At 37.1% G+C, this 26,516-nt stretch overlaps 1 protein-coding gene across 2 annotated transcripts in view; it reads left to right on the forward strand.

The window, feature by feature from the left end:
* ABI3BP (ABI family member 3 binding protein) overlaps window positions 1-26,516 on the forward strand; it is a 209,935-nt gene that overhangs the window by 91,713 nt on the left and 91,706 nt on the right. For both annotated transcript variants that reach the window (XM_037525650.2, XM_054700654.1), the window contains exons 6-14: window positions 4-59; window positions 6,699-6,747; window positions 7,621-7,692; window positions 8,438-8,530; window positions 13,082-13,159; window positions 15,135-15,209; window positions 16,248-16,322; window positions 17,637-17,708; window positions 18,156-18,230. In XM_037525650.2, coding sequence (XP_037381547.1) covers window positions 4-59; window positions 6,699-6,747; window positions 7,621-7,692; window positions 8,438-8,530; window positions 13,082-13,159; window positions 15,135-15,209; window positions 16,248-16,322; window positions 17,637-17,708; window positions 18,156-18,230 — 645 coding nt within the window. The remainder of the gene's footprint in view (window positions 1-3; window positions 60-6,698; window positions 6,748-7,620; window positions 7,693-8,437; window positions 8,531-13,081; window positions 13,160-15,134; window positions 15,210-16,247; window positions 16,323-17,636; window positions 17,709-18,155; window positions 18,231-26,516) is intronic.

Consider the following 26,516-nt stretch of genomic DNA (forward strand, 5'->3'; position numbering starts at 1 on the left):
CAGGTAAAAACAAAGTTAATGGGAAAATCCAGAGTACCTCTGACCAAGTCCACACAGTGGTATGTATCAGATTATTTTTAAGAATTTTTTTAAAAAAATGTTTCTGCATTGTTTTTTTGAACAATAGTCCTGTTATGAGTTACGGAAACAGAATTAACTGACTAGGATGAGAGTCAGTTAAGTAGTTAATGGGTAAAGTAGTTAATGTCTTAGAAATTAGTCTTTTTCAGAAAGTGGATGCAGAAGGTATGTAATTAAGTCATCTTTAATTTGTCTAAAGCTCTAAAAATTCTCATAGTCAATACAGTTACTGTTAGTATTTCGGTATTCCAGGAATTCTGAAGTTATACTTGCTATCTCCCATCCTGTGGATTTTTTTTCACCCTAACTTTTCAAAAACAGACTGGTACCTGCTCTGGTTACATTGCTGCTGTCAAATCCTTCCCCTGTGTTCTATCAGTTTGTGTTTAAGAGCTAATGCTTTTCTAAATTGAAGCAACTACTAGTTTGGTTTCTTGAAATGCCCTGCCTGTCTTCTTTTTCTCTCTTACCTATGATACTGTCAAATAAGACCAGTATAAAACCATTTATGGTCTACTCTTTTTTTAATTTATTTTATTTTTATATTCTCCATACAATTGCAACCCCCTTATTTTGACCCCAGTCTCTCCTTTCCCTGCCCCCCACATATGGTCTACTCTTAAAACTTAAGAACATTTTTTTATTTATATTTTTCTGATCACTGATAAGCAGTTCTTTCTTAATTTGTTTATTAGACATTTGCATTTTCCATCTGATGTCCCTTAATTTTAGTTCTTTGATTATTGGGCATCTCATTTTGTTATTGAATAAAGACTTTAGATTAGAGATCCTTCATGATAATATCTAAAACAACTATTCTCAAATTTATCAATTTTGTTTATAGGAACTTTTGAAATCGTCATTTCTGAAATTGGCTTAATCAAATTATTTGTCTTTTCCATTGCTCTCTACAATTGCATTATATTTTAGAAAGCCCTTCCCTATCCAGAGAATAGGCCAGTCCCCTGTTTTTTATTAATTTTATGAGTGTTTTGATTTTGTAAAAATTAAATTCTAAACTGTGTGGGTGTTGTTTTGCTATGTACTAAGGTTCTATGTTTGCTGTGTACTAAGGTTCTCTAGGTTATATATTCCCCCAAATCTTGACCTCAGACCAAATATTGAATTGTGCCACTCCTAAGGCTCCTTTGGCTTTGTTTCTCTTAAATCCAGTCACTATTGTGTAGGAAAGGTAAATCTGCTGTATCTCCAGGTAAGAGGTTTTTTCATCCTCTTCTAGAACAATCCTAGGAAGATGTCTATTTCCCATTCTTTGGCTGTCGTGCTTTATCTTGCACTTGACTTGAGGTCATTTCACTCCTTTTCAGAGATTTTATCTCCACACTTTATATTTCTTACTGCAGAATATTTCATTTAAGGTGAGCTAATCAGCAAGATCGGGAATGATGATAGACATTTTATTCCCAGGAAATTTAATTTGTTTTTCACATAAGTAGCCATGACAAGAAGGGCCAGGAAGAAACTTCCTGCATTTATGATGCAGAGCCAGGCATTTATCACTTCAAGCTGTGAGGTGGAGTCCCCCCCAGCTCCAGCCAGTTTTGATGAACTGTGGTTCAGAACTCTTGGTTATTTCCAAGGGAAAACCCAAATTGAGTGAAAAGATGTTTTAAGGCTTCTCTATCAAGCTTACTTCATTGTTACCTTTCAGACCACAGAAAAAATGTTTCATAAACTGACCTTTTGGCGATGAGTAGCTCTGAAACAATTTTAAAGCAACCCCTGAAGATTGTCTTTGATTTCTTATATGGCCACTTAAAATTGATTCTGAAAATAGATTTGATACTTTTGAGGTATATTTTAATCCAAAAAAGTCACTATTCAGATATTCATACCCTTCTCTCATCAGACTGATTTTAAAAGGCAGTATTTCAGGAGATATGAAATTAAATCCAGATGGTTTGTTTTTAAGCCAAAACACATTTAAAAATGTCTTTATTCGTGTTTACTTGCATACACCTATGCCTTATATGCTGCAGAAAACCCTTAACACCTTTCAAAAAGAGCTATTTAAGATGGGAAAAACAATTTGATTATCAGGCTATAATTTTTTCAAAGATACTTTATATTAGGTTAAAAATTTGAACGGCAAGTACATCCCCACTTAGGCATTTGGTTACATTTTATTTTGTAATTCATGTCTTCATGCATTCAGGCATATGTCCTGCCAGCAGCCCCAGCGCATTTGCGCCAAGGACAAGGACATGACAAGAGTTCCTTTGGTTGCTTAGCATCTTCGTTCTACCAGTTGTTACAGCGTCACCCACTCAGTACCTGTAGAAAAATCAGAGAAAATATGCATGCATAGATAAAACCATGATTCTTTCTACATAAATTGTATCACTTGAGATTCATATCATTGAGGCAGGAAAAGCACTTTTATCATGGTGATTTTGCTGTTTTGTCCATTTTTGAGGCTCTAGAACATATTTCTAACGAAGGTATTATATAAAAATTTGTTAATAAAAGAACCTAATTTTAATACATGATGTCTATATGTAAAAATAAACTTAATTATCTTATTTCACTAAATGAACAGTCATTTTGAAGTATAAAGCTTTAATTAACATTTTAAATTAAGTAATGCAAATTTCCTTAGATTCAGTGTTACCCTGAACAATGGCATATATTTTCACCCTTCCACTTTTCCATCAGAAGTCCACACATCTCTTTTTAAGATTTCCTATTATCTACAAAGAGAAATGGCACCAGTTTTCAGTGTTCAGTGAGTTCAGTTTTCAGTGTTCAGTTTCAGTTTTCAGTGAGCTATCAGATAGTGAGTAGGGAGAAGTGCTGTCTCATCTTTGCCTGCACTGTTAGATTACGTGCAATGAATACATCAGATGTCACTCCATTCTTAGCAATCCTTGTCCTAAGCATAAATTCTAAAAATGTGTATCTTGGACAAATTATACCAAAGGCATATGTCTGATTCCTTCCTAGTTGATCAGAAATACAAGGACTTTCGCCAGTAGGATGCTAGATTCACGTTTAGCCAGATATTAGATTGACTAAGTATGTTTTGTAACTTTTGTTAGAACATCCTAAAAATGATGAAAACCAGGATGTAATATGCCAACGTTCTTGTGTTGTTTTGCCCTTGAGCCATTAAAATTAGATTGAGTACTCCTTAGTCACTCCCCAAATGGACAGTTCCTCTTTAACTTGGGGCCAAAATTAAAGCAAAATCTACAATGTTGTACACCACAAAAAAAATGAGAAATGGACAAACCTGTAAAGAATAACTGCACAGAATAGCATTCTGGTATTACACAAATTTTATTAAAGTTAATTTTCCAAATAATGTCAGGATTAATTTTGTATAATCGGAGTGAACTGAAAGCCTTGTGGGCCTCCTACTGCTATGCTTATTTCTAGATGTACCCAGGATTTCCCCAACCAACTACACAGCAAACTGAATTTGTGTTCAGAGGCATTGCCTTATATCACTTCAGCATCCTTTCCCCATTAAATCGCACCAATTGGGCACTCAATTAAACTGTTGCCAGAGAAGTGGTAAAAGTAAATTTCGTTAGCCACTCAGCTATTCAGGTTATAAAACAACCTGGGTTCTTAAAGGAAAGGATATCTCAAAATTCAGGGAAAAAAAATAACAGATCTCTTATAGGACTGGGAGGCAGAGTATATTTAATTACTTCCTGGCAGGTAGTAAGTGTTCAAAAATTGTTGCTGACTGAAGGGAGGGATGAAAGCTGAGGAAGCAGCTGGAATAGGAGTCAGCAAGATGCAGAAAAAAAGAGATCTAGCAAGGAAACGGAATAAGAAAAGTGGTACCAGGGTGGTATTGGTGGGCAACAAAATTGTGCTGAGCCCACACCAGTGGGAGTGCAGGTCTTCCACTGCCTCGCCCCACTGTCTCCATACTCTGCAGAGAGTCCTATACGCATCGACAGATGCTCATGACAGCAAACTTGGAATGGCAAAGAAAATCTTTTTAAAATCACTTCAATTAAAAGGGGATTGTTACTTGTTAAACACTATTTACTTGGAAATGATCATTCATTCATTTCTCAAGAATCCAGATAGCAGATGTTTCCCTACACTTTCATAAAGAAGACACAGTAAAGGATTCACACTGTCGATTTCCTGTTAGGAATTTTAGAGTGTGTGCATAGACATTTGGGGCAGGAGGACATTCATGATATCCTTTCCCTTGCTCTTAATCTCAGTGCATCTTTGAACTGCAGATTAGGCAAGTGAGCAATTATCAGTCTAGAAATAATTGAATTTTGCAGCTAAATGATTTTCCTATTTTTTGGCAGCACACATTGTACATATAGCCTTATCATTTTAATAGAACATTGGTCTCTATCTCAGTAAGATGAGAGAAGCTTTGTTCCATGCAAGTCATAATGGAATATTTTCCTTTTCTGCTTGTCAAAAAAAAAAAAGTTTGCTTGAAATCAGCCATTACAGAAAGGAAATCAAAATTTGGGTAATGCAATTCAAAGGACATAAACATGTGGGCATTTCTGCTATAATGCCATGTGTCTGAAAAACTGTATTCTGCAAAATTTGCAGTAAATAACTGGTAGGGTAGAGGACAAGTGATTTAAAAATCTTTTGAACTATGGTCATAGCTCTAACAAAAACATTTAATAGTACCTGGAAAGGTAATGTGGTTCCTATTGCAGGTGGCTTCCATGTGACCAGAAATTGCCCCCTCGATCATTAAAAATAATACCTTCTATATGCTGACAGCCCTTTTGCTGAAGGAAACTACAAGTCAGCATGAGACAGCAGTGTGATGTAACTCTGCCTTTCTGGGAAAGGCCTGTGTGCAAGCACTCGTGTTTAATTGTCTTAGGACAAAGATGTAAGAGGTCTTGCTGCTAGTGTGACATTAAAGCTGGGTTTTGTTTTTTTTCCCCCTGCTGAAGTTTATTCTTCTACTGCTCTCCTCCCCTTGCCTAAAGAAAAACATGTATAAATTATATTTGCATCATTCCTATACCAACAGTGCATGAGCATGTGGTCGCTGAATTGACTTTCAATAAAAATAACTTTTTCTGGATTATAATGTATATCATGCATATTTTTCTACTTTATTAAATAGCTGTCAAAATTTCAAACCATAAATTATTTCTGCTCTTAGAAAATAAGGTTGTTTCACATAGTGGTTATAAACACCCTTATACATGAATAACCAATTATCTGTATCTCTGATTAATTCCTTAGGCTAGATTGCTATGGAGGGCATTACTGGGTGACCTGGTCCATTAGTGCTGCTACAGCAAAAATATTATAGACAGGGTGGTTTAAATAATAAACATTTATTTCTCACAATTCTGGATCCTGGGAAGTTCAAGATCAAGGCACAGTGACTTCATAAGTTGCTGCCTTTTCCCTGTGTCCTCTCATGGTGGAAGGGTGGAGGGAGCTCTCTGGAGTCTCTTTTACAAGAGCACTAATCCTGTCCATCAGGTTTCCACCCTCATGACCTAATCACTTCCCAAAGATCCTGCCTCCAATGCCATCACACTGGGGATTAATTGTCAGCATATGAATTGGGGCTGGGGATACAAACGTCATTTTATAGCATGGGCACACAGGCACATACTCTTTTGCAAGAGTAATCTGATAATAGCAAACTTATTTTTTGTGTGGTTTTTAAACCTGAGGACCTTTATTTAAGAGGTAAAATAGCCAACAGTCAACTTGGTATTGTAGCCTTTCTTTGTTAAGGGCACACATATTGTTTATTAAAATGTTAGCATGTTGGTAAGTCTCTTGCTCACAGCTGTAAACTCCTATGTGTAAGTATCTCCCTTAAGCACATTCTGGATTATCAACACATCTGGTACTTGGCATATCTATGTCATGTATACAGGTTAAATCAAGTGCTGAAAAAAATTGATGTCATTCTTGCTCTTTTAACTCTATCATTCTTCTGTGTTTTTTCTACCCTTGTCCTAACCTGTCCCCAGGTCTTCCCCTTGACTGTTCCTTGGCCTCACAATTGAGTCCAGTCATGACTCCACTCTAAAGCTAATACTAACCTCTCCCCAGTTGAAGCCACTGCATTATGTCACAAGCTCCCATGGCACTTCAGGAGAGGGAAATGCACTGGCTCCTGGAAGCTGTCCCTCTAATCCTAATTCTGAGGTGCTTTGTGCACTGTCCATCTGAGTCTCGGCTCCACTTTCCTGGGTGTGTGGTCTGCAGCAGCAGCAGTTGAGTATACTCACCTGCTTGGTTTTAAAAAATAATACATAGCATGACTTCTTCTGTAAGAGTCAATATAAAGACAATTTGATGGGGTTATGTTTCAAATGAAATAAAAATAAACTAATATTCACTCCAGAGAACTTAGTTTCTTTTGCGTTTCTAAGTTAACTAAATGAATGAGAGCTCTGAAGAAAATGATTCTGTCAAACCTTTGGACATTTGTGGGGAAAACCAGTGAGTCCAATAAATCAGAAGGAAGAGTACATATTAAAGATCATTCCAGAAACTGTCAAGCCAGTGCCATAGGAGACATCTTTGGAGACAAGAAAGGGTACTTCTGGTTCTTTGATTCATTTTTTTTTTTAATGAACACTAACTCAAAGCTGATTTTCTTCCTCTCATTTCAGCCAGCATATGTCCCAAGGAAGATAATCCCAGTAACAATTATCAAGCAAGGTAATTTGTCTTAACTCTGCTCTGGATAAATATTTAGACCCATTTTTAAGACCCTTTTTAAAATGTATTTTTTAAGTGGGATGATTTAACATAGCATATACTTTCTAATTTTTTTTTTCTGGTGATTTTCAGAAAAAGTTTGAAAAAGTTAGTATGGGGTAGTACATTAGAAGTTCATATTTTAGGTAATTTTAGCTCTTGTACCAATACGCCATGTCTTTGACAAGTTAATTAGTTGGACAATTAGGACAAAGCAACCATAACAAGTATTAAATCAAGTTAAAACATGTGACTTTGCTCAGGATTAAGTTAGCATAGATGAAGAAAACCATTAATATTTGGATTATTGAACTGAAAATTGATTTAATGGTTACTTAGGGAAAGTAAAGATATTTAAGAAACTTAAACTATACCCAGTTTTGATTTTCAGTTATTCAAGTTATTAAAATTACTCCACTATTTCCAGAAAATTTCTTGGTAGATGATATTGGACATTAAAATAGTTCTTTATTTTAAGAAAACACAAGTATACTCTCAAAACAGGATCAGATATTAGAATTATTCAGATCCTTGCTGGATAATTGTTTCATTTTTGTGCTAGTTTTTCAACTTGGGTAAGCTGTAGGGAGTAGATTTGAGGAAGGAAATTTTCAAGCTCATTAGAACGGAACACTTTAGAGGAATAGTCTTTCATTACTTAAAGGTGTTAATGGAAGAAGTGCTTTCTAGTGCTTATGTTGGCTGTGTCATCAGCTAGATGAGCTGCTTTCTGTTGGTTGATGAAGTTAAATCAGGGTTTTCCTTCACATTTTGAGCTTCTTACCATTTCCTATTTTCTTCCATCAAATATTGTGGTTTCTTTTATTTCAACAGTGATTCAGAATGTCACTCACAGAGCTTCAACTAAATCCTCAGATAAGATTCCCTTTGGAGGAACTATTCTAGGTGAGTGTCTTCAAATTTTACACCTAGATTAAGCAAATCAGAATGTTTTTTATCATAGACCCTTAAGAAATTTTGTACTGTAAGCAGATTTGTTAAATCGGTATCAGTTCATTTCCTTTCAGTGTGTAGCATCCTGGCTTGTCTGTTCTGGGCTAGGAGTGGACAGATGCTACCTCTGGCATGATGTGCTAGGGATACAGACCTGCCCTTGCCTGATGGAAAAGGAGCCCATCCTCCCTGCTCCACAGCATTACTGGAGTTATGAGAGTCTTTCTCATATTGAACTGCTCTTTTAAAATAAATAATAAGGGGTTTTGTTTACTACCCATCTTAAGTAGACATTTTGTAATCTTTGAGTCTTTGGATCAAAAGCCAGAGGATTTTAGTAGTTCAGTACTGAATAGGAACAGTTTCTGTATAAAAGGTGCAATCATTTTTCCCAAACTTTTTATATTTAGTTTATATATTTATATCATTTTTCATTTTTTCACAATGTATGCATTTTCATCTTGGTTATATTCCCCATACAATTCCCACCCCCCTTATTTTGACCTTAATCCCTTCCCCCCACCCCTTGTAGTGTGTCTCTGTTTTATAGTTGCTTGTTGATTTTAATTTTTAAGTGTAGGTTAAAATTAACTAAACAAAATAAATGCTAAGCTTCATAGTCTCTGGTATCTGATGTTTTTTGCTTTATTTTATATCATGAAGCTTTTTCCTCTTACTTGTTTCTGTTTTCTTGCAGTTCACCTTATTATTCCTGGTCTTAATGAAACCACCATAAAACTTCCCACATCCATGATGGTTGATATTTCGGATGCAATCAAGACACAATTAGGTAAGCAGCAAAGGTTCTATATTTGAACTTGGTGATGACAGATTACTAGCACTGATATTCTTAGGACATCCAAAGAATCTTGCAAATGAGCTGTTTGGAGATTGAAAGTAATGAGAAGGAACAGGGATGCACGCTGTTGATGTAAGATGTACAACCCTGTGGAACACAGTATGATAATTACTCAATAAATGAAAAATAAAATTACTAGTCCCATAAGTGGATTCCCAGAAGCAATTCCACTTATGGATATATACCCAAAAGAATTGAAAGCAGGGAATCGAAGAAATATTTGTACACCCATGTTCACAGCATTATTCACAGTAGCATGAAAGCAACTTGTCATTGAGAGATGAGTAGACATATAAAATGGGGTATGTACATATGATGGAATATTGTTTAGTCTTAAAAAGGAAGGAAATTCTGACGAATGCTGCAATATAGATGATCCATGGGGACAGTAGGATAAATGAAAAGTCAGTCACAAAAAGATACAGTATGATCCCACTTAATGAAGTACTTAGTTCTATCAGATTCAAAGAGAAAGAAAGTAGGATGGTGCATGCCAGGGACTGGAGTGAGTGGGTCTAGGAAGTTGCTATTTAATTAGTACGAGTTTCTTATAATATGAAAAGAGTTCTGGAAATGGATGGTGATGATGGTTGCACAGCATTAGGAATGTGCTTAATACCAGTGAACTGTACACTAAAAAATGATTAAGATGGTTAATGTTATGCCATATATATTATCACAATGGAAAAAATAACCTGTAAGGGACAGGGACATTGGAGCATTGGAGGTATTCATATAAATCACATTCATTAGGGAAATACTTTGTTAATATAAAATATATTTATGAAAGAAGAGGGAAATTTGCCAAATTATCCAAATTGTTTATATAATTGTAAATTTTCAAATACAGTAATTGTTCTAAATTATACTTATTAAATTAAGATATCAAGAGTCCAATATATATTTTCCATGAAAATTGATGTAAAAATTTCTGCTAGAATTATATACTTGAGACTGTTACTACTACTTCCTTCTAGAAAGAACCTAATATGATTTTAGTGTTTTTAAAATCATAAAACATAACAATTTGAAAAAAATAAGTGGGATATGTTAATGGCTGCATTTGGGAGTCAAATTAGGATGTGATGTCTTTCTATAGCAGTGGATCTCAGAAAGCCTCAGGAGCCCTGGAGGGCTTGTGAACAACAGACTTGCAGGCCCACAGCCCCATAGTTGCTGACTAAGTAGGTCTGGGATGGGGCCTGAGACTTCGAAATTTACTAGTTCCCAGGTGATAACTGACACTGCTGGTCCAGTGCCCACACTTTTGCCAGCCACCCTCTAAAGTCCCTGGACAGTGTCGTGGGCTGTTGACAAAGATAGGAGTCAGCATAGTGGGGTGGAAATTGAAGGAGACTTTCAACTGCAGAATCCTCAGTGAACCAGGGTTGGGATCAGAGCTGAGGATTCCAGCACCCCTTATTCTCTGTTCCCAGAGCCTAGATGCTTTGCCCTGTGCCTGGAAAGACTTGTTTGGAAAAAGAAAAAAAGGAACCTGCTAATCTCTTACTGATTTGGTCCCAAATCCATCTGTCAGAATTACAAAAACCAGGGTCTATGAAGGAGACCAAAATCAAGCAGAGTTTTTTCTCAAACTATTGCTGTCAGTTTGAAACTGGAAGGTGTTTTGTTGCTTTGTCCTTACTCTTGAGTGATGTTTCTGAAATGTGATTTTCCAAAGTTCCTGAGGCTACGTTAATATCAATTCAGCCTTTTTGTCTTCTTTAATTTAGAGAATTGAACGGTAGATTATTTTGCTTTTGCTTTGGTCTTTTGATATTTGCTAACGCTTCTGAATTGAGTGTGATTTTAATGAGGAAAAATTAAATGCAAAAAGCAAACATCCTTTTTTCTGGGGAAACACCTCTCTGAAAGTTCTTATGCATGGAAAAGATTGATAGTATATTTGAAAATGTCCATTAAATTCAAGTTAAATCTTACCCACCAAATGTACCATCTTCACAGACTATAAAATCACATTTTAAATTTACTGTTTTTATAATGAGTATGAGCATAAATAATTCTTTATACTACCAAGGGAGAAATAAACATTCTTGAAAAAATTTATCACAGCAATTTGGAAAAGTCCCATTCCTTAAGGGGGTAAGTCCTAAGACTAATACCCTCATTCCAGCAGAGTCTATCATAGAACCAGTAAATTAATTGCTTTTGTTCACTTGGCGTGAATAATAAGATAAGTAAACAAGAAAGCAAGTATTCCACACACATCTCCAAGGGACATAGGAAGAGTTTGCCAAAGCCAGGATTAACCATGCCAAAAATTAAAGGAAACAACTGTGCTGGGGGGGTGGGGGGCGGAACTATACAGGAAAATGAGAGCAAAAAGAATTTCTTGGATTTAGGCTATGATCTGATAGCATTTTACTTTGCTATTACCAAGATTGCAGTTGAACATAAACAGCGTAGGTAAATGCCCATGGCTTGATAGGAGACTGAAAAGTTCCCCCATTCAAATAAATCTCACATCTACCAATTTCTCTGACACCTGAAGTGCCATATTTAGAACTATAATATGCCTATATAAAGAATTAGTGATGTATAAAAAGTATAACTATCTCTTGGAAGATAGTTTACCATTTTTTCCTTCATTAACAGCCTAATATAAGTTATCACGATTGCCAGCTAAAGGCATGTTTTGAATATAAAGCACTGAAGCAAAGCCAAAGAGTCTAAGATCCAGAGGCTAAAAAAATAAGAGGTCTTAGTCAGTCAGGAAGTTACAGAGCTATTAATTAGGCAGAGAAGAGGGATTTGCAAGGTATCCCGAGAGAGAACAATGTGGAAAAAGAAACATTAAAGGAAAACTGTATAATCCTCCACTTCAAAGAAAAAAAATCTTCCTCTAGCACATGCAACAAAATAACAGAACTAGAGCTCATAAGAATTTGCAATTTGACTTCTCTTCATTCTAAATTTTTTTTAAATAGAATTTATGAAATTATACTAGGCATTTTTTTTAGTTATTCGAGTCCCTTTATGTTCTTCCCAATTAATTTGAACAATGGCAGTAAGCATTATGTTGCGTGAACATGCAGTGTAATTTTATGTGCGCATGAATTCAATCATGTGCTTGACTATTGGCTGCATATACGCTAGCCCTGAGACACTATTTCTAGCTTTTAAAATACTCCTGAAAATAATTAGCTCTATGTAGTAATAGATTGTATGCTGTCATAATACAGATTACAAACTTTTTTGCTTTTATCAACATTATGAAAAGGATGACTTTTATCATTATCTTTAAGGTCCCTTACATGTAAATATTTTGTGTCCTTGTTAATGAAAAAGAAGAAAATAGCCTTTAACAACAGTGATGTGAACTGTGATGTGAACTGTCAGATGCAAAATTTGCATCTGGAACTTTGAGACCCATTTTGATCACTAGTTCTCAACAGGGGGCAGTTTTGTCCCTTGGCCTACTTGATATCTAGAGACATTTTGGTTGTCACAACTGTGGAAATGTTGTTGGAATCCAGTGGGTAAAGGCCAGAGATACTATTAAACATCCTACAGCACACAGCATAGGTCACCACAACAAAGATTTATCCAGCCCGAAATGTCAGTAAGTGCCAAAACCCATTTTGTATAGCCTAGGATTCTTACAGAAAATAAAAATCCCAACCAAATATATAAATAGTTCTACGTGACATGATCAAGGACTCTCAGACATGAATGAATGCATTCATGCCACAGACTGTTTCAAGATACAACTAAGTCATTGATTTAATGTACTAAATAAATATCAGTTAATTCTAAGTGTATTTTTTTTAAGTGGGAACATTTTACTCATTGGGAAACTGGCATAGAAATGTACTTTCTTTGTAAAAGAATAAATTTTAGGAGGGTGTTTCTGGAATATTTATTTGAAGAGGAAAAATGCACTCAAAATTTGGTTTTATCCCTTGCTTTGAAGTTCCACAGAAACCAAAAACAAAAGGTTTATGTTAACATAGATGTGATTGAAATAACTATTGATATTTTTTTTGCCATAGATATTTTCAAATAGTCTCATATGTGTTTGTGATTTTCTGAAATTTCAGTGTCTTAACTATTACGTTTTTACCATACATATGGGTAAATTCTATTTTTTCAATTAGGGGTACTTGAATATAAAATTCCAGGGAGTATTTTCACTGTAACCTATGCTTTCCCAAGACTCTGATTATGAATCAGAGTGACTTGAGATTTATCTGGTGTTAGGTTGTGACTTTTGTTTTCATGCCACTGCCAATTTCCATCTTAAAGAATTACCTGGAGATAATAACTAATTCTGAAGATAGTCATTGCCTCATACTAAACCTTGGTACAAATTTACAATAAATTTGTGAACTGACGAGGAATAAGGGGTAAGAACAGAATGGATTTCTTGAAATAGACTATTACTTATGTTTTGACTGAATTATTTTTGGACATCATATTATGAGGAAGTGAGGTAAATTGTTTGTTTTCTGGATATTTTAGCTAAGAATGAAACCTTGGCATTGCCTGCTGAATCTAAAACACCAGAAGTAGAAAAAATCCCAGCACAGCCCATAACAGGTAATGAGATCCCTATGTTGTTTACTCTGAATGAATCAAAATGTTATTTTGACTGGTAAATGGCCATCAAACCTGTCTCTCTTTTTTTTTCCCAATGAAGAACTAGTAGGAAATTCATTTTGATTGTAAGCACAGAACAATCAGAGATTCTAGTTTCTCAATCTGACATTTGGGCAAAAAATGCAAACGAACCCTTGAATCATATAAGTGATTATGTAAGATGGAAACTTTATTTTTCACTCTAACTGGAAGTTGTTACCTTAACATTCTGAAATATTCTTATACTAAAATATATTACCATGTTTTGGCGCTTTCCTTTTATATGAAAACATGAGACCATTTTTTTATTTTTTCACTTTCACAAGAAGTCATTTTACAAAATTCCATTATCCCTAGCAGATCCATAGCTTGAATCCTGGAATCATTTAGTAACAAATACCTCTGGAAAATTAACATTCCTAGTGTAGAGACTATATATTAGTTCAGAACACTTGATTTGATCCTTAAAAAATAAATGTGGCATGCATTTTACCCATAGTTTATCAGCCGTTACTAACAAACATTCAGCATTTCTTCTCTGAGTGATCTGCCCAAGTCCCGTCCACTGGGGACACATTAGTCTCTGAACTACAGTGTTTGCCAGAGTAATACCACTTCATCCAGGATTTGGTGAAACAGACTCTGGCAAGAATTCTCCAAATCCACATTTAGCAAAGTAACTCTAATCTACAGTGAATTTTTAACTCATAAAATTGCCATAAATTAAATATCAGTGATATCTGGTATTACCTTTACCTCGTACTAAGTAGTCTTGGACTCATAACTAGTGCATAGAAGAAATAGATTGAGGAAATATAGTAACTTGATTTCAAGAAACCTATTCAAGTGGGAATATTGCAGACAGACCACTGTTCTGTCTGAAGATGAGAAAAAGGCCTTTTATCCCTCCCTCACCTTTGTGGGAGTAGAGGTGGAGACAGTGAGTATTCAAGGCTAGTGGAATGATCTGTTGGGATTAAATTCCTAGGTAATTTTCAGAGTTAAACAAAATAGATCAGTGCAAAGAACAGTATGGCATGACCCAGTGGTCGACTCCAAGTTCTCTTCTGCCCCAAGGATTTTACCCATTTTTCCTAATTACACTTTCTTCTCTTGGCACAGTATCTCATGGGAGTGTCTACAGTCTTCTTAGTTCTTTGCCAGACCTTCCTCAGAATTTGCCTTTTCAGAAACAGCTGGGCAAAAAACATAGCTTATTTTTAAGTATTACTGTTTTTATTTCATGCCCTTACACTGAAAACTCTGGAGTTGTCTCACTCACAATTCATTCCAGATCTCGATGATCCTGGTACTTATTTCTCAAAAACTTTTCCTGAGATTTCTTTGCGTTTGATCTAGCACTTGGGAACAACTCTATGGCGAAAAACATTGAGTCTTTAAATTTCAACCCAATTCCAAGATTCACATGTTGACTAAAGTTTGGAAGAGAGAACTCTTATAATGTAATAATTCTAACTAAACCATTTAGCCCTGGGTCATTTTTTTATTTGCCCTTTTATTTATTTAACAAATAATTATTAGGTATTTAATTTCTATGTCATAGACACTGTGCTAAAAAGAAAAGAAAGAAAAAAGAAAAAGGCAGACAAAAATGATGCTTGATCTGATAAGTACTTTCATGGAGGACAGTTCAGTATACTTTTTGGAACACATGGAAAGTGACCAAGCCCAGAAGGGAAGAGTTAGGGAAAATGTCAGCTTGCGCACCTGAGGCAAGCCAGAGAGAGAATCCTTGACATAAGTAACTCAAGTAATCCTTGCCATAATAAGTAACTTACAAGAAATCGGTTGTGTAAATGTAAGTTATAACTTTAAAGGCAACAAACATGGCTTTTGGTCTTCAGTTGCTTTGTTATTTCATCTTAATTTGTAAAATTGTGCTTTGTTTTGTTTTGTTTTGTTTTTTACCTTCCAGTGACTCCTGAATCAGTTCCAAGAACTATTAAACCCACTGTGTCTAGTTCCCTAGATACTTCAGAAACAGCACTGGGTAATTCTGAGAACTTTTTTTTTTTTAAAAAAACAAAAATTTAACACTCGGAGAAAGGTAACCCCAATGCCTTAGTTATACTCCTCACACCCTTACTGATAGTAATTAAGCCCTTCCTTCCTCTCTCCCTCCCTCGCTCCCTCCCTCCCCCCTCCCCCCTCTCCTTTTTGAGTGTTACAACCACATTTTATTTTTTATGTATTTTACATCATTCTTCCTTTGTGTACAATGCATGCTTTCTCCTCTCAGGTGTAGTCCCTGTAAAATTCCTACCACCGGTTTACCCGTGAGTCATCACCATAGTCCATTGTGCTCTTCCCTCCCCTGTTTTGATCCCTCTCCTTCCCCTGCAGAATGTCTCTGATTTATAGTTTCCTGTTAATTTTGCTTTCTAATTTGGTATTTTTTGTCTTGATCCCTTATTTGGATCTCTTACATTCCTCCTATAAATTACATTGAAGAGTTAACACCATGCCTTGATGCTGGTGACCGATATTCTAGGCAGTTCTGGATGCTAGATGCTAACTGGATACCCTTTTTTTATCAGTCTATTAGGACAGATAGAGAAACAGAACTGACAGCTTATTAACCCATAAAGCTTGGGGCAGGAGTGGGAGACTTGAGAGTCCTGACTGTGCTTTCTGTGTAGGTGAAATTTTCCAAGTCTTAATGCATACTAACCTTGAGGAAAATCCCCCCACATATAATGCTTTTTAATATGAATTTTGTGTCATGCATGTTAACTGCTTCTTGACCCCAGAAAATCTAACTTGACTTTTTCTCTTCTGGGGAAGAAAAGAAGTGGCATATATTTTGTTCTGTACCTGTGATGTTGATCTGCCACAACTCTTTGAAGATGTACTTTCAGGCTTTAATGGCTATGTCAGACTTTTCCAGGTATAATTTCCAAGTATTTCCATGACAGGCATCTGCTGTCTGATGCACACTTGGTAATGAGCATGCGTTCCAGATCCCAGTTAAGCCATCACACCAAATTCTGACTCACAGAATTGCTAACTGAATTCTTCTGTATTGTAGTTCTTGATGAAAGGACCCCGGAAACACTGCAAACTAGTCTAATACCTAAGTTTGAATTGCCGCTGAGCACTCTAGGTAAAGATTATTAAATATTGCAAGTTATTATTACCTTGAAATTTTTATGCATGCTTGAAAAAAGTTCGTAATTTATTTCTCCACAGGAATGAGAGGTCATGTGGCTTATAGAACAAATAATTTCCATAATATCCTACCTCTCACATGTTATTCAATCTTAATTTTGTAATTTAGAAACCTAAGAAGACTGTCTCTGTATTAAATCCTTTGATTGTGGGTTTGTTTGTTTGTTTTGTGTGTGTGTGATGGATATTTTGACTTTATATTTATTTTAAATCAAAATCATTGCATCATGGAGGGCCTCCCCGGTGGCGCAGCAGTTGAGTGCTGGGTTGCGAACCTGCCCACAGCCTCTGCAGCACCGGTTCGATCCCCAGCTGCTCCCCGGCCACTGGAGGAGGGTCCCACATGGCGCGCAGACCTCTCCTCCCGCCTGCTGCTCCCCTCAGCAGTGTACATCAGTCTACCTGCTCTGCTCCCCGCTCTGGCTCTGGTGAATTCTCTCACCCTCCCGTGCTTCTGACTGTACCCAGTGCTTGTATAAATAAATAAAAATAAATCTTTAAAAAAAATACACGATTCTTTGAAAAATAGGTTCAATATTTAAAAAAAATCATTGCATCATTGAACAAAAGATTTTCTGTATTTTCTTTAAATATTTTTACTCAGTTTCTCTTCGTAGAGAAGATATGTATGACATTTCTGCAGACTGCTTCTTATCATTTTTAGGAATTCTTTGAGTACATTACCAAAAAATGGAGTGGGTGAGCACAAATACAAAGTCATTCTAAGCTACCAAAATTGTACTTTTTGAAGTTATTAAATGGATATTTTCCAATTCATTTATGTTTGGTGTTCAATGAGTTTAAATGAAATAGATCTAAGAGCACATACACCTGTATAACTAAGGAGAGAAGGGAGGTGTTTATTCTAGGTGAAAAGAAGAGCTCCCATCACTACAGTGTAGTAATGACTATGAAAAAGAGTCATTAGTGGGCCTCCCCGGTGACGCAGCGGTTGAGTGCTGGGTTGTGAAGCTGCCCGCAGCCTCTGCAGCACCGGTTCGATCCCTGGCTGCTCCCCAGCCACCGGGCGAGGGTCCCACATGGCGCACAGACCTCTCCTGCCGCCTGCTGCTCCCCTCTGCAGTGGACTTTGGTCCTTTTGCCTGCTCTGCTCCCCGCTCTGGCTCTGGTGGATTCTCTCACCCTCCCATGCTTCTGACTGTGCCCAGTGCTTGTATAAATAAATAAATCTTTAAAAAAAAAATAGTCATTAGAAAGGTCCTGACATTTCTTACATATTTCATTACAGCTCCAAAAAGACTTCCGGAATTTCCTCAGGCAAAGACACCATTCCCTTTTGAGAAACCTGAGGGCGCATTGGGTAATAACAGCACCTTCTGTCTGGTCTTGAGATGTGGGTGGTGGTTGCTTGTTTCTGTGGTACTCCTGGGTCTGATGAATTTCAGTGAACTGATGAATTTTGGGCACTCAGCTAAATAATAGGTTTTTTTTTTTAAATCTGATTGGATTTTCTATAAATTAAGTAAAAATCGTCAGTTAATTCCAGATAACCTTTTTAGTCTTTTGTCCTTAAAATTGTTAGTGTGACATCTAACTGGTCTCTTTCTAGTCCCTCATCAAATGTTCCCTGGAATGGGTCCTATTGATTTCTTCTGGGTAGAGAATGACTTTCAATTGGATGAAGATGTGCTTTTTATTGCAGGCTCTGATAGCCACTTAACCATACCAGCAAACTATTTCTTTATCTGTTCCCTCTATACAAACAAACAAAAAAACTTGAACGAATTCCATTTCTTTTTCGCTGTAGCTTCAAGTGACAAGCCGTGGATTGTTTCTACAGATAAAACATCTGAAGATTCCAAAGTTCTACCACCTGAAACTGGTAATTCTTTAAACAAAATTGATTGGAACAAAAGTATTGAATAACTTAACTGGGTTTTATTTTTGTAGGTTCTTTGATTACCAGTACACCTTGTAGTAAATGGAAAAGCTGTAATCTCTCTGTCTTTGATACTTAGATGAATCTCATCTTCTTCCCAACACAAAAGCAAAAGGGTTTTGCATTTGTTTTAAAGATCTGTGTACTTCACTTTCTGGATATGTAATTAGAAGCCTGGCTAGGAAATGAACTATGAATTGTCTCACTTCATTTTCTAGGGTTCTTTAGTAACAAAAGCAATAACAAAAGTCAGCAGCAGCAGCTTAGGGCTGATTTAACAATATGAATTGACTGTTTCTCTTGCAGTTATTTCTTTTGTAGCAAAACATTCTGGTAACGTATGAGTACTTACTAAGTCCTAAAATCTTTGAACATATCTTGACATAGAAGATAAGCCACAGGTCTTCGAATTAATAATGAACCTTGTTCTAGTTCTGGTGTTTCCACTAGCCATATGCTTTTTCACTATTTTTTTCTATTTCTGGGTCTTTTTGTAAACTGTGATATTTGGTTTTTCCTCCTGAGAATTCTTGTCCCACTGGCCATCACACATGCATAGCTACCACCATTAAAACTGATGTATTTTCCTTTTTTCAAAAAATAATTTTGCAGTTTTTTTCCCTGAAAGTCTTGCCTTTGATGTCTAGCCATCAAAGAAAGAATATTCAGCATACAAGAATTAAAAGAAAATCTCAGATATCACGTTTTTGTCATAACGTCCATGATTTTTAATTTATATTTTCATTTTTGTGAATTTCCTAGCTGTGATTTTTTTTTTCAGTAAAAGGAATAATAACATTGGTAGAAATTCACATACTGAAGCTAAATTACGCTGACATTTTGTGACATTCTCCAGTGAAGTGTCCAGCGGAAGACTGGTTTGAGAAAGGGTCAGAATGATCCCTCAGACAGAGATAGTCATGAAATGATCCTTTCTCTAATTAATATAATGGGCTCATATCTTAACAAAAAATACAAGAATGACATCAAATTGGTGAACTTTTATACCATGGTCTCCCCGAGTTTTCTGAAGTGAGAAAACACTTGAAAGTTAGCCACGATTGTCAGCCAATAAAGAAAAGTCTTAAACTGCAACTTTCCATCCCCAGTCACTGTGCCTGAAACTCTAACACAATCATTAAACATGGGTGTGAAATCATCTTTCGTGTTCTGGTCATTTGAGTATAAATTCCAGGTCCTAGGTGGTTTCTGAGAACTGAGCCTATGGTTCCATTAGCTGTCACACTAACTGCTCTGTAACTATGGAACAAATAATCTTGGGGCAGATGTGATGTGATGGTTTATCAGCAACATTATGCCAGGCCTTGCCATTCTTCACAAGAAACCATCCCCCAACCTAAACAATTTCAAGGCCCACTGGACTTACTCTCTTTTGATCTCTTTGCTTTTGGATTATAACACAGGGGTCGTAAGTTTTCCCTTCAGCAGCTTCTAGTTATTTGGTTTCTATGACCATTTAAGAGCAAACTGACCAAAACCTCATGAAAACCATGAATTAAAATTTATGAAAATTTAAAGCCTAGCATATGATTAATACATAAGGCCTGAATTGAACATTGGGGAGTGGGGAGAATATGTTGGGAAGTGAGGGTTGTAGAATTAACAAACAATACAATAGATGGGACATTCCAATAAAGGAAAGGTTTCATTTGCCTGTTATTCCAGATCAGGGGTGATCTAGTCTTGTCCTGATGGGGTGTCAATGGTGGCTAATGCAGCAGGAAGCAGTCTCCTTATTCAGCTGCCACATCACAGCCAGGGCAACCTGAGGCAGCCAGAGAACTTCCAGCTGTAGACTGCCAACTTGTATTTGAACAGTTAGGTTTATTTGCTGCCATTGACAATGGAGAATGCAGGCCTTGAGGAACTGTGGAATCTTTCAGTAAGAGGGTTTTGGAAAGAACATGTTATAGCATTTGGTCTTAGAATAGATGATTTGTGGGAGAAAGAAAGAAAACTTTGTCCTGGGGTTCCAAAGAAATGAAACTTTGCTGTCAGAAAGTAGGACTAATTATGTGATTGTAAATCTTCATAATTCTTAACTAGGAGGCAAGAACAGTGTGAAGCTAAAGCTGTGATTGGTAAAGCTGCAGTTGTTACTCTCATTAGGCAGAAAGTAGGAATCGTGATTGTTGTGTTCATGCATTGGGCTGCATACCACGTGATTACAGAATGGTCTTGTTTTTATCTTGGTCACTAACTGATCTTGTCTCATGTTGGTATTCTTTAAAATTGTTGATGTTCATGGTAGAACACCAAAGCCTAGCTGGGTGTCAGGTCAGATCCTGCGTGCCAGGAGCTGCTTTTCTCTTTAGCAACCATGAAATGTTATTTATCAATACCTTATTATTCAGCTTCAACAATTGCTAAATTTGTTTTCCGCATTTTTCTATTCTGTATCAAAATATTAGAATGCTTGCTCTAGAAAATATTTCTGTACCGCTTTTGAATATAAAACAGTATATGAAATTCTAACTTATATGCTGAATTATTGAAATTACCAAGTCATGCCTACTTATAGTAAAAGTAAGATCCAAAATATTTGGAATTTGGAATATCCTAGAAAATCTGAGAAGAGCAGTCTTCAAACAATTTCTTCCCCACTTTGAGTCTCTTTGCTCTAATCATTTCTACTACATTTTGTGATATCATTTTTGGAATTGTATTTTTCAGTAAACCTTCCCTGGAGTATGTTTAAATAGGATTGGTTGCCTTTGACTCCCTTGACAAATTCAATTTTCCTTTAAGTATAGAAGGGAAATTATAACACTCTTATCTAACCTTATATGCCAAAATGTATATAAATGCTATATTAAAAGAAAGTTGGTCATTTGAAAAACACTTGTGATACCATCAGGAAAGGGTGAATCTTTCTGATGATATAGTAGAACAAGTCATGTTCTATTGTAGGGTGGTCAGATCACTGACCTGTGTTACAGAGTGAGTTCTAGTAAAAGTCTCAGTCCCCTAGTCCATGAACTGCACATGTGTACTTCTAGCACTATCACTTCACTGTAATAATCTAATTTTGTATTTGCTGAGCAGTTTTCTATTAAGTGTGACTTTCAAAGATTTTTATATACATGAGCATTTTGATCCTCCAGTTGTTCCTAGAAGCAAAGAATTTAATCCTCTTTTATTTTAAGTGGGTATTTGAGAGACTGGCCTCTGAATGGGTAGAGGACCAAAAGTTGGATCACTCATTCATTTCTTTTTTTTTTTAATATTTATTTATTTATGCATACAAGAACTGGGGTATAGGCCAGCGGTTTGAGGGGTAAGTGGATTCACCAGACAGAGTAGGGAGCAGAACAGGCAGATCTACTGAAATACACTGCTGAGGGAAGCAGTGGGCGAGTCAGGGGACGTCAGCTGTGCCATGTGGGTTGCTCCCTGGCTGGGGATCCATCTCATGCTGCAGTGGCTGCTGATAGCTTCATAGGTTGTGTCTTAACCCCTTGCGCCACCAGGAAGGCCCCCACTCATTCATTTCTTAATCATTTCTCCAATAAAGAACTCCAAGTTAAAAATGAAACAATGGCCTATAGCTTGCTTTAAATAACAGAGTAAGTTGAATATTCTCATTAGGGCCAGGTGACTTTAGATTTTTAAGAAACACCAAGTGGTCTGTGAGAAGGACTGGTCAGTGCCTGAAGTTATTATCATTGTGAATGTGATTGCTACTCTGAGTTAGAGAGAGAGAGAGAGCTGGGTAACTAGCTCATCCATTTACCAGTTTAGTGCTGTCGGTAAGTTGGCTCTTGATAAGTGATTTAATCTCTCCAAGCCTCTGTTTCACCATCTATAAAATAAGAATAATAATGTTTTCTTTTATTGGTATTCTTTAAAATTGTTGATGTTCATGGTAATGTGCCTTAGAAATAGTGTGCACACCACTTAGCCTTATTCACAGTGCATGGAATGTGTCCTTTTATCATTTCCTTATTATACTCAACTCCTGTGTTGAATGCCTCCCTTTCCCACCACACTGCTCATCCCAAACTTCCTGAGTGGCTGCAGACACTCAGTAATAACAGCAGCAAAAAATTTACTAATACAAAAAAAAAGACAAAAAAAAAACCACCACAAAATCCTCTAAGCTCGTGTGTGTGTCTGCATGCGTGTTAGTATATGTGTGTTAGTATATGTGTGCATACCACGTGATCCTTGGGCTTCCATTTCACTTTTTAAGTAAATTTTTTTTTTTTATTCCTAAAGATTTATTTATTTATTTATACAAGCACTGGGTACAGTCAGAAGCGCGGGAGGGTGAGAGAATTCACCAGAGCCAGAGCAGGGAGCAGAGCAGGCAGAAGGACCGAAGTACACTGCTGAGGGGAGCAGCGGGCGGCAGGAGAGGTCTGCGCGCCATGTGGGACCCTCCTCCGGTGGCCGGGGAGCAGCCGGGGATCGAACCAGTGCTGCAGAGGCTGCGGGCAGCTTCGCAACCCAGCTGCGCCACTGGGGAGGCCCTGTATAAAGATTTTTAAAGAGAATGGAAAGGATATATGTAATGTTTTTCTAAGGAGCCCTGTAACCCCATGGGCACAAGTAGATGGTAAATTCCATCACACAGCCAGTCTGTTCGGTTAGAGAGGCAGCCCGAATCTCATGGTAAACTGGCCGCTGCCTGTCTCAGCTCAGGGAGTAAAATGACATCATGATCAACTTGCTGAGGTGGGACAAGAAGCAAAAATGCCACGTGTTTCTCAGCTTATGTGGTTGGAGAGAGCAGATGAAAATCAACTTTGTATCTGGCTTCATAATGCCATCAGGGTTGAGCCTCCTTAATTTACTCTATCATCCCCTCCAAAGACTATCATTCACTAAAAGGTATCTAAAGCTTCAATCAAATAAATAAAATAGTTTCTTTATATAACACAGAATGGCTTGATGAGTTTATTTTCATCCTTAGAAAACTTTCCTGGGCCTCCCTGGTGGCCCGCAGCAGCAGTTGAGCGCTGTGCCTGCAGCCTCTGCAGTGCTGGTTCGATCCCTGGCCTCCAGGCCAGGGTCCCACATAGCACGCAGACCTCTCCTGCCGTGTCCACTGCTCCCCTTGTCAGTGTACCTCGTTTCTTCTGCCTGTTCTGCTCCCCGCCTGCCTCTGGTGAATTCTCTCACCCTCCCGTGCTTCTGACTGTACCCAGTGCTTGTATAAATAAATAAATAAATCTTAAAAAAAAAAAAAGAAAACTTTCCTGCCTGTCCTTTCTCCAGTGTTTCCAGACAAACTGGTATTTCTTCTCCAGTTCTTCAGTGACTTATTACTAAGATGACTTCTGGCATAATTATTTCTTCTGGAGTAATCATCAGTCACCTCTAAGACTTCCCTTGATAGGACTGAGAATGGTCAGGCTAGGTCTATTGAATAGACTTCACTCTGGGAACTTCCTTTAAAAGTTCATCAGCAATTGCTTTTAGTGTTTTAATTCTTTCAGTTCTTTCTAGGTGTTTGCTCAGAGTAGTTGAATTCTATCTTTGGACCTCATTGCTTGCTGTGAAGTGATGATTTAGTGTAGCTCTAGCCCACCCAAGAGGATTAAGCCCTAGAGAGGAGAAAATTAGGAAATAGTGGTAGTGTTGATGCTTTGAGAGCAGACAAATAGAATTCAAATGGAGCAGATGGTTTTCAGATTTACTGTGGCCTGTTGGAGATTTACAGTTTCAGCCTTTGGTTATGCTTAATGAGCATTTTCTTACAGGCAGTATTTTCACAAATTTTAAGACCAACCAGAAAGGTATTTTATTTTTCCATGAACTGAAAAAAGCATTATTTATTTAAAAGGCACTGAGAACTCTCTGTGTGTTGTGTTTATAAAGGCTTTTCTCATTCATCTAACCACAGATAGTGCTGGTATATTTTCTCATTGCTTCTTCAGGTTTTTAGGATCTTATTTCCACCGTAGCTTATGGCCGCACAAGCATATGGCAGATGATTACATCGGAGAAGAAGAAATTTGAATATCTTAAATAATCCTTACTGAGTGCTTAAGCTTCCCAACTGACAATCTCTCTGTTCTTTGTTCATTGTAATGGACATCTTACAGATCCATTGTGAGTTTCCACCACATACCAGGCTCTAGGGTAAATAAGGCTTGGAGTACATTAATGAGCTTGACAGAATTTTTGTCTTAATGAGGTCTTTTGTTTAAGAATTTGTTTGAAAAGGAAAGTTTTTCAGAGTCATTAATATTCATGAATTTGCATAAAATGACAATTTTTTTTAAAGATTTATTTTATACAAGAGCTGGGGTACAGGCTAGAGGCATGGGAGGGTGAGAGGATTCACCAGAGACAGAGCAGGGAGCAGAACAGACAGAAAGACCGAAAACACTGCTGAGGGGAGCAGCAGGCGAGACAGGAGAGGTCTGCCACACCATGTGGGTATCTCCTTGGCCGGCCTGGAATCGAACCTGCACTGCAGAGGCTGCAAACAGCTTCACAGTGCTGTGCTCAACCCACTGCGCCACCGGGGAGGCCCAAACATAAAACTTTAGCCACTGGTGTTTGTATGATTTTTTGCTCTCTTGTTTTTCACTATTCAACTTTCAAACTGCAGAAATGGAAATTTCAGGGACTATATCTGAAGGCAAATATGTTATTTTAATGTTAAGTGTATTTGAGGAAATGTTTGGAAGTAAGAGATTCCTGACAATTGGAAACTTCCAGACATGAACCACAATTGTCAGGATGATGAAAGAGGGGTTCCTTAGGAATAAGCTCAGGGAAATTACAGCCTAGGTTTGAAACCTCCAAAATGGAAAGGAAAGAAAGTAGAAAAGAAAGTCAGTCCATACCACTAGGTGGTAGGGAAATGTGGGGTTAGGATAACAGTGTGGCACTCTTCAGAATCAACATAGAAATAAAAGTCAAGTTATTCATGAATCCTCACCTGGTAAAATATAAGGTTAACCCAAGGAGTTAAATATAAGGTCAAGTTTTCATAACATATTTAATAGTAGATATGCTGACTTTGCTAGAGCTATGACTTGAAATTGGCTTCAATAGAGTCTCAGATCAGCAGCTGCCTGTGTTTTGTCATTAAAAGATTAGTCATTCTTATCTGACCTTTTAAAATTGTCGGAAAACTTTACAGTGTAACAGATTTACTCTGGGGTGTTTTCTAGTTTAACTCACAATACTCTTTCTGATTCTGAAGCTTTTGCAGAGCAGTAGATTCACCTTCACAAATTGGAATCTCTTTGTTGCCTCTGCAGTGCGTGGTACAAGGTAAACTGCCTTCCGCACAACAGAGTATGTCACAGGGGCTGACCCTCGCACAGCTTCACCAGCCAGCCGTGGTTCCAAATCATAACACTGTCACTGAATTACAAGTTACTCCATTTAGTACACCTTCTTGTGAGCTCTCTCCTTCTAGGTTTCTGTACTGTTTTTAGTTGCATGGACAAGAATAATCTACCTCATAATACTTCATGTTTTCTCTATACTTCTTGTTACTAAAGAGCCAGCTTTTGTGCAAAATAGAGAACATTTTAATTTTGATGCTGTTTTGCTTACAAGATTTAGCTCTTACATAAACATGAAAATTTTATCTGTGTTAAAATCAACGTTAATTTTTAGGATCATTCTGCTTCCTTTATTTCACGCAGAATGTAGAATTTTCCTTTAAATCCACCGAGATTATAGATGGGTTTATGGCTTCATGCAGGACGATAGAAAGCTGCCTCTAGGTCAAAAGGGAGGAGAGCTGGTGCAAGAGGCAAGAACTGATTGTAATTCTGCCCTTGCTGGCACTTCTTATGGAAAATATGCTGAACTTGACAATCCCAGTGTGGCCACTGGTAAATGTGCTCGCCACTGTGAACCTCAATTTCACCGTCTCTACATGGGAATGATAGCAACCTCAGCTCTTTCTCAGGGACAATGTGAGAGTTAAATAAGTTGATACAGCACACACCTTGATGTGCTGTCCAAATGTGTGCTATCCTGATGGTAACTTTTACCAGTAGATTGACCAGTAGACTCTGTGCAAATGGCCTCAATGTTACTGCTCTTTACTTCTTTGAAAATCTTCCCAAATTTCCATCTGGCTTCATTTATGTTTATACTCTTTGAAGCTCACTAATTTAGAGCTGACACGACTTCATTGTAAATATATAATACTGTGCTCACATCACCCTAGAAGCCAGTGTCAGGCTCACTGTATAAGGACTTTTAGTTCAGGGCAAGAAAGATTAGAAGAAG

Source organism: Talpa occidentalis, unplaced genomic scaffold, assembly GCF_014898055.3.
Source record: "Talpa occidentalis isolate TD23 unplaced genomic scaffold, MPIMG_talOcc4v2.1 talOcc4.4, whole genome shotgun sequence".
In the NCBI taxonomy this organism is placed as follows: Eukaryota; Metazoa; Chordata; class Mammalia; order Eulipotyphla; family Talpidae; genus Talpa; species Talpa occidentalis.